The sequence below is a fragment of the Myotis nattereri genome (genome assembly GCF_964212035.1).
Source record: "Myotis nattereri genome assembly, chromosome: 14".
NCBI lineage: Eukaryota > Metazoa > Chordata > Mammalia > Chiroptera > Vespertilionidae > Myotis > Myotis nattereri.
The window spans coordinates 27,969,164-27,987,210 of record NC_138089.1 but is presented as its reverse complement, the minus strand read 5'-3'; the positions used below and the strand labels follow the sequence as shown (position 1 = coordinate 27,987,210).

Sequence of the window (18,047 nt, the reverse complement as noted above, 5' to 3'; positions counted from 1 at the left end):
ACCGAGCCAGCGTTGCAAGAAATATTAAAGGGACTGTTTTAAGAAGAAAAAGAAAGAGTGAGGGAGGGAGGAACATAGGTATAAAGAAGAAAAAAATGACAATAAATAAGTGCCTGTCACTAATAACCTTAAATGTAAATGGAGTAAATGCTCCAATCAAAATATATAGGGTAGCTGAATGGATAAGAAAACATGACCCAAATGCATGCTGCCTACAAGAGACCCACTTCAGAACAAAAGATTTACACAGACTGAAAGTGAAGGGATGGAAAAAAATACTCTATGCAAATGGAAACGAAAAAGAAAAGCTGGGGTAGCAATACTCATATCAAAATAGACTTCAAAACAAAGGCCACAACAAGAGACTAAGAAGGTCACTTCATAATACCAAAGGGAGCAATCCAACAGGAGGTCATAACTCTTGTAAATATATATGCACCCAATATAGGAGGACCTAAGTATATAAAAAACTCATAGTGGACTTTAAGGGGAGATATTGAAAGCAATCTATATCTATGTATATATAAAACCCTAATATGCAAATAGACTGAATGGCCGAACAACCAGTCTCTATGATGTGTGCTGACCACCAGAGGGAATGCACAGAACATGGTGGGCATCAGCGGCAGAGCGCGGAACATGGCAGGCGTCGGCCGCGACGGGATGGTGGAGCAGGTGAACGGGGGCACCAGACCAAGGCGGGGCGCTGGTTGCTATCATCAGGGCAAATCTCTGGTGGTTACTGAAAATTCTTCGCTCCCGTGTGCCATAGTCCTGCCTGGCGCTTGCACTTGCTGCAGGCGCTGACCCTGCTTGCACCTGCTGCCAGCGCCAGCCCAAATTGCTTGGCGCCATCAGTGGGTGCGAGTGACGGCCGCTGGCCCCGATCACCCCTCAGGGCTTCTCCACCTCCCCCTGCTCCTGAAGGGTGATTGGGGCTGGCAGCCGCCTCTCACACCCACTGCCAGTACCAACCCTGCTCGCACCTGGAGCCACCGCTTGCACCTGCTGCTGTTGCCGCTGCCAGCCCGATCGCTCAGTGCTGTCAGCGGGTGCAAGCGACGGCTACTGGCCCCTATCACCCCTGAGGGCTTCTCCACCTCCCTCTGCTCCTGAGGGGTGATCGGAGCAGCAGTCGCTGCTTGTACCCGCTGCTGGTGGCGGCCCCAATCACTCCGCACCGTCAGCAGGTGTGAGCTGCAACGGGAGCGGGGCTGCCAGCAGACGGGACTAGGTCTGTGGCAGGAGGGGCCGGGTGGGGCGTGGAGGATTGGCTGAGATTCGCTCCTATGCCCACTGCAGCCTCGAAGCTCACAGTTCCTTTCAAGGTCCATGAATTCATGCACTGGGCCCCTAGCCTATATATATAAAAGCCTAAGCAACTGAACAACTGGTCGACTGGTCACTGTGACACACACTGACCACCAAAGTACAGATGCTCAACGCAAAGGATTGGGCTCCCTCCTGTCTGGATCGGTCCTGTGAGGATTGGGCTCCCTCCTGTCTGGATTGGGCCTGTGGGGGTTGGGTCGAAACCGGCTGTCTGACATCCCCCGAGGGGTTCCAGATTGCAAGAGGATGCAGGCCAGGCCTCTAGTATAATTATAGTAGGGAACTTTAACACCCCACTAACATCACTGGATAGATCTTCCAGACAAAAAAAAATCAATAAGGGAACACACTAGATCAGATAGATTTAATTGATATTTATAGAACATTTCATCCTAAAGTGGCAGAATATACATCTTCTCAAGTGTGCACAGAACATTCTCAAAGATAGATCACATGTTAGGACCCAAAATAAGTCTTAACAAATTTAAGAAGATTGAAATACCAAGCATCTTGGATTGCAGTGGCATGAAACTAGAAATCAACTACAGTAAAAAAAAAAAAAAAAACCTGGAGGCTAAATTGCATGTTATTAAACAGTGAATGGGTTACCAAGGAGATCAAAGAAGAAATAAAAAAATTACCTGGAATTAAATGAAAATGACACACAACAACCCCAAATCTATGGGACACAGTGAAAGCAGTTCTGAGAAGGAAGTTTATAACATAAGTCTACCTAAAGAAGCAAGAAAAATCTCAAATATAATTTTACATCTTAAAATTAACCATTTTACTTAATAATTTACATTAATGTTAATATATTGTGGATTCTACAATTACCATCCCATTGGTTTTGAAGTCTTGGTTGAATAATGCCTATGAGTCAGGTGTCATGCCAAGTTCTGGAAGAACAAAGAAAGTATGTATTCCATCCTCAAAGAACTTACAATAGGTGGGGAAGCAGACATGTAAATAAATAACTTACAGTACAGAGTGGGAAGTGCTATTAATATATATGTAGATAATATAAATATGAAAAAGAGAGTAATAAATTCCTTATGAATAGCAAAAATAGAAGGGAAGCTTTATCATGGGGAATTTTAGGTGCTTTACCTGAAGAATCTCACAGAGGATCCAAAGCCTCAATAGAGGCTTACAGAATTTTACTGAGGGGCTGCCCTCAAAGAACGACTTCCAGAAAACCATTTTGTACATTTTCAGGATTTTGTACGGTATAGAGTCTGGATCTCTTAAGCCATCTAGAGAGAAGGTAAAAAATTGCTAGACTAAATGAGTACTGAATCTTTGTTGTGTGCACTTTGGAGGATTTAAATTGGGGAGGGAATCTACTTTAAGTTCAGTGAAATATAGTTAAAACCACCCTCTCATTTGATGTTTTATTTGAAAGCAGAAAAGAAAATCCTCTCAGCAGGCAGGAAACAGAAGGGCCTGCAGCAAAAACAATCATTTTAAGAAATGATAAACGAGAAAGTAAAGGAAGGCCTAACATTGAGAGACAGATAATATTAGAACTCCACATAGGGCAAAATAATTTAGTAAATGAGATTCTATATATATATTATAAAAACCATGGATATGTCCTACCCAGCTTGGCTCAGTGGATAGAGCGTCAGCCTGCAGACTGAAGGGTCACGGGTTCGATTCCGGTTGCAGGCTTGATCCCCAGTGGGGGGTGTGCAGAAGGCAGCGGATCAATGATTCTCTCTCATCATTGATGTTTCTATCTCTTTCTCCTTCTCCCTTCCTCTCTGAAATCAATAAAAATATATATTTATTAAAAAAACAAAAAACCCATGGGTATGTAAGTTCCATGCCTTAAAATGTCATATTGTTTAAGTTAGTGAACAGTGTGACCTAATCAGTATTGGAGAATGGTCTCAGGTTACTGTCGGTGTATTCATTAAAGTAGATATCTTCACAGTAAATTTGAGTAATAAATAAGGTCACAGAATAACTAATGTACCTGAGGAAAAGAATGAAAAGTTAATATATTGAGTTTGTTCCTTTTTAGTCCAGATAGCAATGAAATACACAAAACTGGAAGAATTACATGAAGTTGGGGAAATGACTTTTTAAAAAATATATAACAAAGCGGAATTAGCATACATATGGAGAGAGTTCATTGGTAGGACTAATAAAGATACTTTAAGACTAGATGGATCTATAAAAATGGTTATTCAAGTGCAGGAATAATGTATTTTGTGTGGATAAATAAATGCCTTTGGAGAAGGTGATGCCAACTCTCCTTGGGATTCTAGGCCTCAGAATTAACATCAGTAACTTTCAAATTTAATAGTGATTCACACTAAGAAAAACATTTTATAATGTTTGTTTACCTAAACAAAGACTTCTCAAAATAGTACTTGTCCTATGCGAGATACATTCTGCCCTAATCCTATCTAATAAAAGAGAAACATGGTAATTAGCCGTACCTCTGCTACCCTTCCCATTGGCTAATCAGGGTGTTATGCAAATTAACTGCCAGGCAAGATGGCGGCCGGCAGCCAGGCAGCTTGAAGCGAAAATGAGGCTTGCTTGCTTCATTGACGGAGGAATCCAACGCTCCCCACCTGCCGCTGCCGGCCTCTGAGCTTACAGTTTGAAATATTGTTACAAATATAGAATCTAAACAAACTCCAGAAACCTGCTTTCAGCCAGCCGGGATCTCAGAGCTGGAGTTGAAACAGTGTTTTGATTATAGAACCCAAACAAACCAGATACCTGCTTTCAGGAGCAGAGGCCTCAGAGCTGGAGCCAAGCCTCAGAGCTAAAGCTGGCCCAGAATAAAAAAGAAAAGAAAAAAAGGAGCAGTTGGGAGCTTCAGTCACCCGCCAGCCTGAAAACAGCCCTCAGCCCCTCACCCAGACTGGCCAGGCACCCCAGTGGGGACCCCCACCCTGAAGGGTGTGTGACCAGCTGCAAACAGCCATCATCCCCTCATCCAGGCTGGCCAGGCACCCAAGCGGGACCCCCACCCTGATCCGGGACACCCTTCAGGGCAAACCAGCCAGCCCCCACCCATGCACCAGGCCTCTATCCTATATAGTAAAAGGGTAATATGCCTCCCAGCACCGGGATCAGCGGAGCCACGAGGCCTCCCGGCACCAGGATCAGCATGACAGGGGGCAGCGCCCAACCCCCCTAATCGCCCTGCAGCTCTGTGTGTGACAGAGGGAGCTCCTTAACCCCCTGATCGGCCCTACTCTGTGCGTGACGGGGGGAGCTCCCCAACCCCTTGATGGACCCTGCTCTGTGCGTGACAGAGGGGAGCTCCCCAACCCCCTGATCGACCCTGCTCTGTGCGTGACAGGGTACAGAGCCCCAACCCCCCTGATTGGCCCTGCTCTGTGCGTGACGGGGTGGCGCCGCAACCTCCCCATTGACCCTGCCTTGAGTGTGACGGGGCGGTGCCCCAACCCCCCAATCGGCCCTACCCTGAGTGTGACTGAGGGTGGCATCGCAACCTCCCGATCCGCCCTGCTCTGTGCATGACAGGGCACGGTGCCCCAACTCCCCAATCAATCCTGCTCTGAGCCCGACCAGGGGCTGCACCTAGGGATTGGGCATGCCCTCTGCCACCCGGGAGCAGGCCTAAGCCAGCAAGTTGTTATCTCCCGAGGGGTCCCAGACTACGAGAGGGCACAGGCCGGCCTGAGGGACCCCCTCTCCCTCCTGAGTGCACAAATTTTTGTGCACCGGGCCTCTAGTTCTATATAATAAAAGCCTAATATGCTAAGTGTCTGGTCGTCCTGTTGGCTGTTCAACCAATCAAAGTGTAATATGCTAATGATATGCTAAGGCTGCTCAACCGCTCGCTGTGATGTGCACTGACTACCAGGGAGCAGATGCTCGGACCCATAGGTTAGCTTGCTGCTGGGGACCGGCCAATTGGGACTAAGCGATATGGGCCAGACACACCCTGGAGCCCTCCCGCAGTCCCTCCCTGGCTGCCCAACCTTCCTCGTCCCTCCCTGGCCCCGATTGACATTGGTGGGGTCTCTCAGCCTGGCCTGTGCCTTCTCGCAATCTGGGACCCCTTGGGGGATGTTGGAGAGCTGGTTTCAGCCCGATTCCTCAGGCCAGGCCGAGGGACCCCATTGGTGCATGAACTAGGCCTCTAGTTTTAAGAGAAAGCTGGTCATGACTCACCAAAATGATTTCCTGAGCAGTATTGAGGGGCTTGGCCTTTGACTCTGTTGAGTCCCTTGCTGCATTATTCAGGACTGTGTGTCTTTATACTATATTTATTTTGCTTGCTCATAAACTCAGTAGTACTTTAGAAGTTACAAACCATCTTTTAACTTAGATATAGAAACTAGGATATAGCTCTAACTTTCCAAGGAATATTCATGCAGAGGATAAATGAGGTTGAGTGATTATGACAAGTGAACTATGGTAATAAAAATGGACATTTTGTGTGTGTTAATCCTCACCCAAGGATATTTTTTCCGTAGACCTCTAGAGAGCTTAGAAGGGAGGGAGGGAGGGCAAGATAGAGAGAAACATTGATGTGAGAGACACATTGATTGGTTTCCTCCCACATGCGGGGATGGAACCTGCAACTCAGTAGTATGTGCTCTTGACTGGGAATCGAACCCATGACCTTAAGTGCACAGGCCAATGCTCTAACTACTGAGCAACATCAGCCAGGGCAAAAACGGATATCTTTGTATAGAAAGATAAAGCTTTGAAAAAGTTGATGCTATAAAAATCTTGAGTTATGTGACTAAAGTGAACATATCTTTAGGATGAGTGAATGGGGCATGATGGGAGAATGAAGCATGAAGCCAATTAAAGGCAAACTTTGGTGAACCTATGGTACCTACCACCCTCAGAAATAATGTAGGGTAGAAATAATAGATTCAGAGAAATTTAGAGAAACTTATGATTGACAAGTATAAAGTGGGTGACTACAGAAAGCAAAGATATCTAGCAGTTAATGAGTTCTCTCCATTTTCTTTCGTAAAATATCCTTACTCTAGTATCTTCCAGAGACTGGTTTTGGGAGTAGGCTCATTGTGTCAATTCTTTAATGGAATAGTAGCCAACATAGAGGAAGCAGTTAGGATCTAGGCTTTTAATTTCTGAGGTGTTCTTTGATGCTGTGGGTGGGTGAGGAGGGAAGGGGGGTCTGGAATGCAGAAGGAAGCAGCTTAGAACCAGTTGAACCTGAAATCTAAAATGAGCTAGAAAAATTCATATTAAATAAATTGTTAGCTTCCTAAGTAATTTATGGAATGTAGCTATCACAATAAATAAAACTATGAGTGTGCTATGTGTTTTCTGGTGAAAGATAAATGTTTAGATTTTAGAATACAGAATCTCAGGCTGTTTCAACAAATATTTAAGGTCAAGGAACTTTTGCAATAATAAAGGTACTGTTTTATCGGGGGGTTGTTATTTATTTTGGATTTTACTTATTTTCCCCCTTTTTATTGAATTTGGGGTGACAAAATTTATCTGGTTAACAAAAATTATACAGATTTCAGGTGCCTAAACTCAACAGCAATAAAGTTACTGTTTTGTATATGTAACGAGAATGTTTGACTAACTTTTGATACTACATAACACATGTAGTCCTTTAAAGTATTTTTAAATGTATTGGTAACAGATAGATGACATTGGCCCCATTCTTACATTATGAAAAGTAATTTACAATTTTAGCAGTGACATCCAATAGTTTTGCTACTTAAATATAAAAGTATAAAATAATAACTATTTAAAGCAAATTTTCTTTTTAAAAAGTTTACTCTGGCAAAATAAAAGTAGGGTTTTTTATAACTTTAGATCAGGGGTGGGCAAACTTTTTGACTTGAGGGCCACAATGGGTTCTTAAACTGGACCGGAGGGCCAGAACAAAAGCATGGATGGAGTGTTTGTGTGAACTAATATAAATTCAAAGTAAACATCATTACATAAAAGGGTACGGTCTTTTTTTTTTTTTTTTTTTTTTTTTTAGTTTTATTCATTTCAAACGGGCCAGATAGAGCGTTGGCCTGTGGACTGAAGGGTCCTAGGTTCAATTTCGGTCAAGGGCATGTACCTTGGTTGCAGGAACGTACCCAGTAGGGGGTGTGCAGGAGGCAGCTGATTGATGTTTCTCTCTCATCGATGTTTCTAACTCTCTATCCCTTTCCCTTCCTCTATGTAAAAAATCAATAACATATATTTTTAAAAAAAGATTCACGTATTTTTCAATTTTTGTTTGTCTTGGATAGCTGTGCACATATAAATGTACTTCATTTATTATATGGGTATTAATTTGATTTGTTAATTTCCTATTAGGTATTTGGTCTTTTTCTCAATTTCAAGGTTATGAATAATGCTGTAACGAAGATGCTTGTACATATATTTTTAGACACTTAAACTGCTGTAGGATATATTCCTAGAGTAGAATTGAATTACTAGATCAGTTTTTAGGAACATTTCAAAATTTTAATAGTTATTACCATATTTTGCTCCAAAAAAGTTATGCTAAGATCGTGTGAGAATAAATGCTATGTTGTGATCTTGAGTAAGTTTGTAAACCTCTTTGGTTTTCTCAACTGTCAGCTAAGAATAATAGTTAAATCTATCATCCTGTCTTGATTCAGGTATGTGATATAAGAAAAAACTTAACACGTAGTGGGTATTCAGACAAAAAAAAAATTCTGGTTGAAAACGAGGGTAGAATAAAATAGTCTTTAATTCTAGGCCATTTCCACTCTGACTAAATGATTTCAAGTGTCAGTTTAATATATGTGGAGGTAAGGGATCTGGAGTCAAAGCTGCCAGTTTTGAATCCTATATCTGCCACTTAAAGCTGTGTGAGAATTTTCTCAAATGTAAAATGGGGATATAATTCCTGCCTATCACTCTAAGGATTAGGTTGGATAATATGAGTGGGATGTATGTAGTATAGTAGGCATACCGGTTAATAATGGCAGATTTTCTAATCAAAGAAAACACGACAATTTCAAGAAAAACATCAGAAGTGCTTTATTCAAAGTAATGTCTATCGCTAGCTACACATTTCCCCCATCTTTTAGGTAATTTGTGGATAGCGTCTCAATAGAACTTCTCTTGTTTTGAGGCAAACCATTCAGAGACCCAATTTTCCACTTCTTCGTACGTTTTGAAGTGCTGCTCAGAAAGTGCACGTGCCATCAATCAGAACAAGTGGCCATCTGAAAGAGCAAGGTCTTGCCAAAACCGATTTAGCTCAGTGGATAGAACGTCGGCCTGCGGACTGAAAGGTCCCAGGTTCGATTCCGGTCAAGGGCATGTACCTTGGTTGCGGGCACATCCCCAGTGGGAGGTGTGCAGGAGGCAGCTGGTTGATGTTTCTAACTCTCTATCTCTCTCCCTTCCTCTCTGTAAAAAATCAATAAAATATATTTAAAAAAAAAAAAGAAAGAGCAAGGTCTGGTGAATACGGCGGGTGGGTTAATACTTCTCAGGCAAGACCTTTTAACGTGTCCTTAATTGGTTTTGAAGTGTATGATGGTGTGTTATCGTGAAGCAAAATTACTTTGCCGTGTCTCCTGGAACATTCTGGTCGTTTCACGATCGAAACGTGGTTCAAATTGATTATTTGTTGTCAGTAGCGATCAGTATTAACAGTTTCACCTGTTTTAAAAGCTCATAGTACACCACACCTTCCTGATCCCACCAAACACAGAGCATTGTCTTCTTTCCAAAGCAATTTGGCCTTGCAGACGATGTTGATGGTTGACCCGGATCAACCCATGATTTTGTGCATTTGGGATTCTCAAAATAAATCCACTTTTCATCGCCAGTCACAATTTGATGCAAAAAAGACTTTCTTTCGTGCCGTTGAAGCAACATTTACTGATGACTTTTCGGTTTTCCATTTGTCTTTCGTTTAGTTGGTGTGGCACCCATTTTCCTTCCTTTAAAATCTTTCCCATTGCTTGTAAACAATTGGAAATTGTTTGCTGAGCAACGTTTACTCTTTCTGCAAGTTGTTTTTGAGTTTGACACGCATCTTCATCCAATAATGCTTATAATTGTTGGTCTTCAAACTTTTTTGGTTGACCTGGATGTTCTTTGTCTTTCACATTGAAATCCTCACTTTTACAGCGTTTAAACCAGCGTTCACAAATATCTTGAGATGGAGCATGTTCACCATAAGCTTTCCGAAGTATAAGATAACTTTTTCTTCAAAATAAAGTAATGAATTAAAACTTCCCCCAAATGCTCTTTTTTTTGGCACAAAATTCGACATTTTTAATGTTAACACCTTCAGCAAATCTGACATAGGAAACAGACCTCTCATTTCCGCATGATTGCTGACTCCCTGTCAGTGTCAGAGCACTGTGTGTCCTCACTGTAGAGGATCTGATAGTCATTGTGTGACTATGTGTGGCCTTCTGTTGAAGTTTTCTTGTTGCCCGAATAAAACATATGGTTATTTTTGTTTAGATGACTCTCTCTGCTTGCTTCTATTTATAAGCTTTGTTTCTGTACCAAAACTGAACTCTGAATATTGTGGTGGAAAGTTCATGGACTTTAAACAGATAAAGAATTTGGTTACTTTACCTGTTACATTGGTGTTCTTGGGCAAGTGGCATGATTCTTCTGTGCCTTATTTATTAAAAAAAAAAAAAGTGGCTAGACAAAGGTATTAAAAATCTTTGGGTTTCTTAAATAAGATAATCTCTCTATATAAAAGGCTAAGTGTCTGTCCATCCGATTGGCTGCTATGACGCACACTGACCACGATGGAGCAGATGCTCAACACAGGAGCTGCTGTGACACGCACTGGCCATTTAAAAATAAACGGCACCACAGACCTGGCGCCGACAAACCAGCACTTGGCTTCCGCCAAGTGGGACACAGGCCCCGCCACCACCCCGGAGTGACACCCCACCAAATCTCAGCCAACGCTGCCAAGAACCCATGGTGCAAAATGCTGCCCACAGCCCAGCCCAGCCCAGCCCAGCCCAGATACGGTCGCTGTGGGCACTGGGTAATGATGTCACGTAGCAACACACGGCTTCCTATCCCTAGTGACTAGCATCCTTGGAATTTCTTCAGCTCAGGAACCCGACTTGCTTTATAGCCAGGTGCAAACATTTTAAAGTTTAACCAAATGTTTGTGAAGCATTTTCCCGTGCTTCATCTCATTTGATCCTCACAGAAGTCCTAGAGTAGGTAGATAGGAGACTCAGTAGAATCCTATTTTCTTTTCATTAGCAAGACGCGAATAGTGATATTAAAATGTTTTTCTAATTTTCTTTTAATGTGCACGAATCCATGCACTGGGGCACTAGTTTATATAGAAAGTGTCTAACATGTCCTAGAAATACTAACTTCTTTTCCTTCCTTGAAGGTAGAAAATTCTGGCTCACACTTTAAAAATAATTTCTCTTATTACTAACGTATTACTCATATTCCAGTGTACACATATTTAATATACAATAACTAAAGAAGAGAAATGTAATGATAAAAGTATTAGACTAAAAGTCAAGAGATCTTGGCTCATGTTCCCTGATGGTATAAACTTTGATGAATCTTCTTTTTTAAATTGGTCTTTATTGTTGAAAGTATTACAGATGTCCCCCTTTTTCACCCATTGACACCCCCCTCCACATCCCACCTCTCAGGCCTTCACTACACTATTGTCTGTGTCCATGGTTATGCATATATGCATGTAAATTCTTTGGTTAATCTCTCCCCACCTACCTCTGCCTTCCCTCTGAGATTCATCAGTCTATTCCAGGGGTGGGCAAACTTTTTGACTCGAGGGCCACAATGGGTTCTTAAACTGGACCAAAGGGCGGGAACAAAAGCATGGATGGAGTGTTTGTGTGAACTAATATAAATTCAAAGTAAAGATCATTACATAAAAGGGTACGGTCTTTTATTTCAATAGTTTTATTCATTTCAAACAGGCCGGATCCGGCCCGCGGGCCGTAGTTTGCCCATGGCTGGTCTATTCCATGCTTCTATATCTCTGGATCTATGTTGTTCATTAGTTTATTTTGTTCACTTGATTCCACATATGAGTGAGATCATGTGATACTTGTCTTTCTCTGAATGGCTTATTTCACTTAGCATAATACTCTCTAGGTCCCTCCATGCTGTCTCAAAGGGTAAGAGACCCTTCACCCTTGATGAATCTTTTGATTCCCACTTTGCTAATTTTTTGAGTTATCTATGAAATATTTTATAGGCCCTGGCCGGTTTTGCTCAGTGTTTTGAGCATTGGCCCAAGTACTGAAGGGTCCTGGGTTTGATTTTGGTCACGGGCACGTACCTTGGTTGCAGGCTGATCCCCAGCCCTGGTCAGGGCTGGTGCTGGAGGCAACCAATCGATATGTCTCTCACACATCCATGTTTCTCTCCCTCTATCTCCCCCTCACTTCCACTCTCTCTAAAAAAGTATCCTTGGATGAGGATTAACAGAAATATTTTATAGGAATATACTAATACAGAAGCTTTCTGATTAATTTATTTAAGCAGAAGGCATCTATATATATAAAAGCCTAATATGCAAAGTGTCTCCTCGGGAGTTTGATCGCTCACTATGACCAGGGGGCGGTATGGAATGAAGGGAGGCCCTGGCTGGCAGCCGGCAGCCACTAGGGACCCTACCCGTGCATGAATTTTGTGCACTGGGTCTCTAGTCACTTATAAGAAAGCTCTAAAATAGTCAAATTTATAGAATCAGAATGGAATGGTGTTTGCCAGAGGCTGGGGAAGGGGTGAATGGAGTGTTGCTAATCAAAGGCAAAAGTTTTACTTAAGCAAGATGATGAATAAGATGTAGAGATGTGTACAGCACTGTCCCTTTTGTGCGCTTAACCTGGCCAAGAGCATCTCATGCTGTGTTCTCACCACAAAAAGACAACAATAAGTAAATGAAGTACTTAAAAAAGATAGCCCACAGACCATGATTTTCACAACTTATATATTGTTGTTGAGTTAATTGCTTATGTTTTAGAAATATAATTTAATAAAATAATTAAAAATAATATCTTGTTGTTTTCTTATAACCAGGTTTAAGTGTTGTGTAAGCTGCATCAATGGAGCACATACAGGGGGCCTGGAAGACGATCAGCAATGGTTTTGGATTCAAAGATGCAGTGTTTGATGGCCCCAGCTGCATTTCCCCCACAATAGCTCAGCAGTTTGGCTATCAGCGCCGAGCATCAGATGATGGCAAACTTATGGACTCTTCTAAGACAAGCAATACTATCCGTGTTTTCTTGCCAAACAAGCAAAGAACAGTGGTACGTGAACATTCCTCTGAGAAAATTTAGTTGTCCATCTGCCTATAGCGAACATTATGGATCATGTCGCCCATCTTATAAACAGGCAAAATCTTCACTGTTGCTTAGGGTCTTCATTAATTGGCTTTCCAGCTGCAGATTTTATATGGCTGTGTTCCTCCCACACCACCTATTTTTCCCAACCCTTAGCCCTTCTTCTATTATAACTCTTGCCTAGTATATCTGCTTTTCTGCACTTCATTTAAACAAATAGTACATTCTTTTTTGTTAATCCTCAACTGAGGATATTTTTTCCATTGCTTTTTAAAGAGAGTGGAAGGGAGGGGAAGAAAGAGAGAAACATGATGTGAGACACATTGATTTATTGCCTCTCATACACACCCTGAGCAGGGCTGGGGATTGAACCTGTAATCCAGGGATGTGCCCTTGACTGGGGATTGAACCCAACAATCTAACCACCAGCCAGGGCAAATAGTATATTCTTACGGGGATATATTTTAAAGACTCTCAAAGCTCCCTTAGACCTTTCTAGCTAATTTTTAAAAGTCATTAATAATTAAAAATTATTTTCTTCTGAATATTAAAGCAAAATGTTCACTTACATATTTTTTTGGATATTATAATTAAGTATTTAGAACAGGGGTCCTCAAACTACGGCCCGTGGGCCACATGCAAATACAAATATTGTATTTGTTCCCGTTTTGTTTTTTTACTTCAAAATAAGATATGTGCAGTGTGCATAGGAATTTGTTCATAGTTTTTTTTTAAACTATAGTCCGGCCCTCCAACGGTCTGAGGGACAGTGAACTGGCCCCCTGTTTAAACAGTTTGAGAACCCCTGATTTAGAAGAAAATAAAATTACCTAGAAAAATTCATTTTGTTTAAGTTCACAGGCCCCAGGACAAAGCTGGAGGTTGCTTAGAAATCAGTATCTTCTTCTTTTCCAGAGCACTGGCACTAGCCAGTTGTTGCTGCAAAGCTTATTTTTGTAGTATTAGTGACAGATTTCTGTAGCATCTAGCATGGTAGACACTGCCACTCAGTTTTTTGACAAAAAACAACAACAACCCTCAACTTAAAAAAAAAAAATGTTCAAAAAAGTTTTCTATCCTAACACCTTCGCATTGAAACAGAAAAATGAAGTTGTGCTCATTTTGCTTGATGGGACATTTGAAAACCTTAATTCAAACTTCCATGCCTTCTCCTTTCCCACTCTTCATTCTTTATGTGAAATCATTGCATTGTGTTTACTCTTTGTACTTAGGGTGAGGCAGGATTCTGAGGTTGGGTGGTCTGGACAGAGTTTTCTCAGTTCTAACAGTTCCACTCTCCCCAGTTTACTAATAAGTTACTTTATACTTCTTTTGTGAACCTAAGGAGTCTCCTAGTTATAGTATTGCATTAAGGTACATTTGAACTCAAAAGGCATTTAAAGTTGATTTATTTTTGTTTCCTAAAAATGAAAGTTTAATGTCTGGCAAAATAAATAGTAACAATCCCCTTATATTTCAACAGTAGTCTTGCATTTGCAAAGTGATTTTTACCTACTATTTCAATTTTCTAACTTTAAATGGAGAGCCCAGGTGGAAGTATGAATGTGATGGGAGCTGAAGATCACTTGTTGCGGCTTCTGGGCGTCATTGCAGTTATCTTCTCTATCCCCATCCACTGTTAGTTTGCCTGGAAGGCTGGGAACTGAGTTTGGCATAATGATTAAGTGTATGGACCTTTAAGAAAGCAGGCCCAAACTTAAATCCCAGTGTTGCCTTTTATTAGCTGTGTCATTTAGACAGGTTACATAATATTTTGAGGCTCTGTTTCCTGACCTTTATGAAATGAGGCATGCTGAATACAGTGGCTAATTCATAAGTAAAATGGTAGCTATGATTATTTCTTGAGTTTTTTTCTACATCTGTATAGTCCTTGGCAGCCTTCATTTGAACACAACTGGTAGTTGGGAACCAGTGATTTGGAAACTTGATTTCTCCTACAGCTCAAGAGAAGGTTCAGTAGAGAAAGTTAGTTTCTCCTATTTCTTTGACTCGAGATGGACCCTCTGTCTCTGAAAGAACCAGCTTCTTTCACCAGGCTCCCAGCTTAGGGGAGTGCTGAAGAAGAAAGGAGTTGCTTGCTGGCCAACACCATCAGTCAGCTGTTTCTAATTAGCCCCAGGTTGCTTCACTGCTGGAACCCGAAACAACTCTCATCATTACTTAATGGGCTCCAGAAATTAGATGTAACCAGTTTCAACATGTATCTATGGGGAGTTGTAGAGAGAATGACAGAGAAGATGTATATCTGATTTAAATAATTTTAGAAGTAATAAAGTAGTAGTTGCTTATGTTTTGAATTTTTTCTTGTCATTTGTTTTGTAAACATGTCTCTCTTTGACAGTTGCTGCGGCTGCTTATTGTTGGATGAGTAATTGGCCCATAGCGAGGACTGTTGTTTACAGTTAGAATCACCTGGCAAAGCACGTTAAAATAGAGATTCCTGGGCTTCATTAAAGATTAATTGAATCACAATCCTTGTGTTTTGGAGGGGAGAGGCTGGGAATCTATATTTCACAAGCCCCTTGTATGATTCCAGTGGCAGCTACATTTGAGAACCCCACTGGATTAGAAGATATTTAAAGAACTGTCTAACTCTTGGAGACTGTTAATTTTAATGAAGATTAATGATATAATACAGGTATCACTTTACAGCTTTCAAAGCACTGCTGCACAGTGTTTGATGCAGGTCATGTATGATACTCTTAGGATGTGTTTATCACTCTTTGTTGTCCTCATTCTTGCTGTTCTTATCTTCATAGTTCAGTTTATTTTATTATTTTGTTCTCTTTTTTTTCCCCCTTTCAATCCTCACCAGAGGACATGCTTTAATGCAGGGATCCTCAGACTTTTTAAACAGGGGGCCAGTTCACTGTCCCTCAGACCGTTGGAGGGCCGGACTATAGTTTTAAAAAAAAACCTATGAACAAATTCCTATGCACACTGCACATATCTTATTTTGAAGTAAAAAAACAAATGTTTTCGGTGGGCCGCATGTGGCCCGCGGGCCATAGTTTGAGGACCCCTGTTTTAATGGATGAGAGAGAGGTGGGGGAGGAGGGAGGGAAAAAGGAAGGGAGGGAGAGAGAGAAAAAGAGAGGGAGAGGAAGAGATATGAGAGTAAAACATCGATTGGTCACCTCCTATATACCCCCTCCTACTGGGGATTGAACCCACAACCTGGGTATGTGCCGTGAATGGGAATTGAACCCTCAACCTTTCGTTTGTACAGGACTATGCTCCAACCGACTGAACCACAGTGGCCAGGGTTCAGCTCATTATTATTTCACTTTACTTGTTTGGGGTTTTTTTCTGAAAAGCTGGAAGTTAGTGTGATCTTTTCAAGAGTATCACTGCTTCAAGAAACCTTTAAAATAAACTTGTTATGTAACATTTTAAATGAATGTTTTAAAATATTTTAAGCCTTTATAATAGATACAAAATACACTCCCGTTCCTCTGGGAAGGGGCTGGGTCAGCCACTGGCATCTGTTACTCTTTCACCTAGTCGGGGAGCTCCACTGTGGGCAGTTCACAAATACTGCTATTACATTCTGCTCTCCTTACTGGCCATACTGACTCTAGTTGCCTTACATTGTGTCAACTTTATTGGCTTTAAAAATAAAGTATATAGCTGTATAAAAACCCTTTAAGATTTTAGTTGAAATTTTTATATAGCTGCCCTTATTAGCACCATGGACACTCACACATTCTACCAGGCCTCTGAGTGCCTAACCCTTAAGGATTGGGAACAGGGGACTGTGGAGAGGCATAAATGCTGAGACTACGTGGAATGTTGTGCACATTTATTTAAACTAGCAGTGGTGGTTGTCCTTACAGCAGGGCAGAATCCTATCCCATTCATTTCCTGCTTGCCCTCACTAGTGTGAAGTGCAAATGAGATGGGAATTTTTTTGAAAATCCTCATCCAAAAATATGTTTTAATTTACTTGAGAGAGAGAGAGAGAGAGAGAGAGAGAGAGAGAGAGAGAGAGAGAGACAAACATTGATGTGAGGACCATCAATTGGTTGTCTCCCCTACGTGACCAGGAATTGAACCTGCAACCTAGATCGGTGCCCCAACCGGAAATCGAACCCACAACCCCTTGGTGCACAGGATGACACTCCAACCAACTGAGCCACCTCACCAGGGCAAGATGGAAATTTTTTTTATGAAGATCAACTATTTGGTTGAAAATAGTTTGAAATACAAATTTTTGATCAGAAAGACTCGTTTGTTTATAGATCAGATTGGCTTCTTCTTCTTTCTGGTGGATGTTTATGCTTGCATGTACATTTCAGTGAGTCAGACAAATTAGCTATGTGTAAAGGGAAAGTATTATTTTATCTTTTCCAACCACTCTCGATGTTAACAGCTAGGTGTATATCTTTTCACACAGATACATATATATGTTCTCCACCCTTTAAATACCTTACTCTGTATTATTCACAAAAACATTTCCCCCCCCAGTTAACATATCATGGACACCCCTCCCTCCAGGTCATTATGAGCAATGTGGTAGGGGCATACTGTGACATACACAGATGTTCTGTATTTTATTCAAGTGCTCACCTATTGCTAGACATTCTGTGTGTGTGTGTACACCATTATAAGCAATGCTGCTATAAATATCTTTCTACGTGCACCCTTGCAGACTGGTGCATTTATTTCTGTGCTTGTTTTTCCAAGGGTGTGCAACCTGTGTTGGTCCTAAAGATGGTCCTTTGTTTGTAGGTCAATGTACGAAATGGAATGAGCTTGCATGACTGCCTTATGAAAGCACTCAAGGTGAGGGGCCTGCAACCAGAGTGCTGCGCAGTGTTCAGACTTCTCCACGAACACAAAGGGTAAGAACTCAAAATTAGCTCCCTTCTCAATGCTAGTAAGGATCTTCAAATAACTGTTTTCCATTTTTAAAACAATATACTAGCTTCCTGTAAAATATTGTATATTTGTATATCCTTGTTTATAAAGAGACAATTCAGAAAAATAAAATACTAAGAGCTTGAAATTATTGCTTAAAAACACTGCGTTGAACCCTAGCTGGTTTGGCTCAGTGGATAGAGCGTCACCCTGTGGACTGAAGGGTCCCAGGTTCGATTCTAATCGAAGCATCCCCTCCGAGGCTAGGGATACTACACATGCCCGGGTTGCGGGTTTGATCCCCAGTAGGGGGTGTGCAGGAGGCAGCCAATCAATGATTCTCTCTCATCATTGATGTTTTTTCTCTCCCTCTCCCTTCCTCTCTGAAATCAATAAAAATATATTTTTAAAAAAACACCACATTGCATTGAAAAATAAAATGCATGTTTGATGCTTCCATAGATGGAAACAGTAATGTCAGATTTTTTGAGAGCAAAGTTTTTTTGTGTTTGCAGTAATGCAGTGCACACATAGGTACTCACAAAG

At 41.4% G+C, this 18,047-nt stretch overlaps 1 protein-coding gene across 1 annotated transcript in view; it reads left to right on the top strand.

The window, feature by feature from the left end:
• Window positions 1-18,047, top strand: part of RAF1 (Raf-1 proto-oncogene, serine/threonine kinase) — a 74,950-nt gene that overhangs the window by 34,634 nt on the left and 22,269 nt on the right. Inside the window, exons 2-3 of the mRNA XM_081105651.1 lie at window positions 12,355-12,587; window positions 17,373-17,485. Coding sequence (XP_080961777.1) covers window positions 12,381-12,587; window positions 17,373-17,485 — 320 coding nt within the window. The 5' untranslated portion in view covers window positions 12,355-12,380. The remainder of the gene's footprint in view (window positions 1-12,354; window positions 12,588-17,372; window positions 17,486-18,047) is intronic.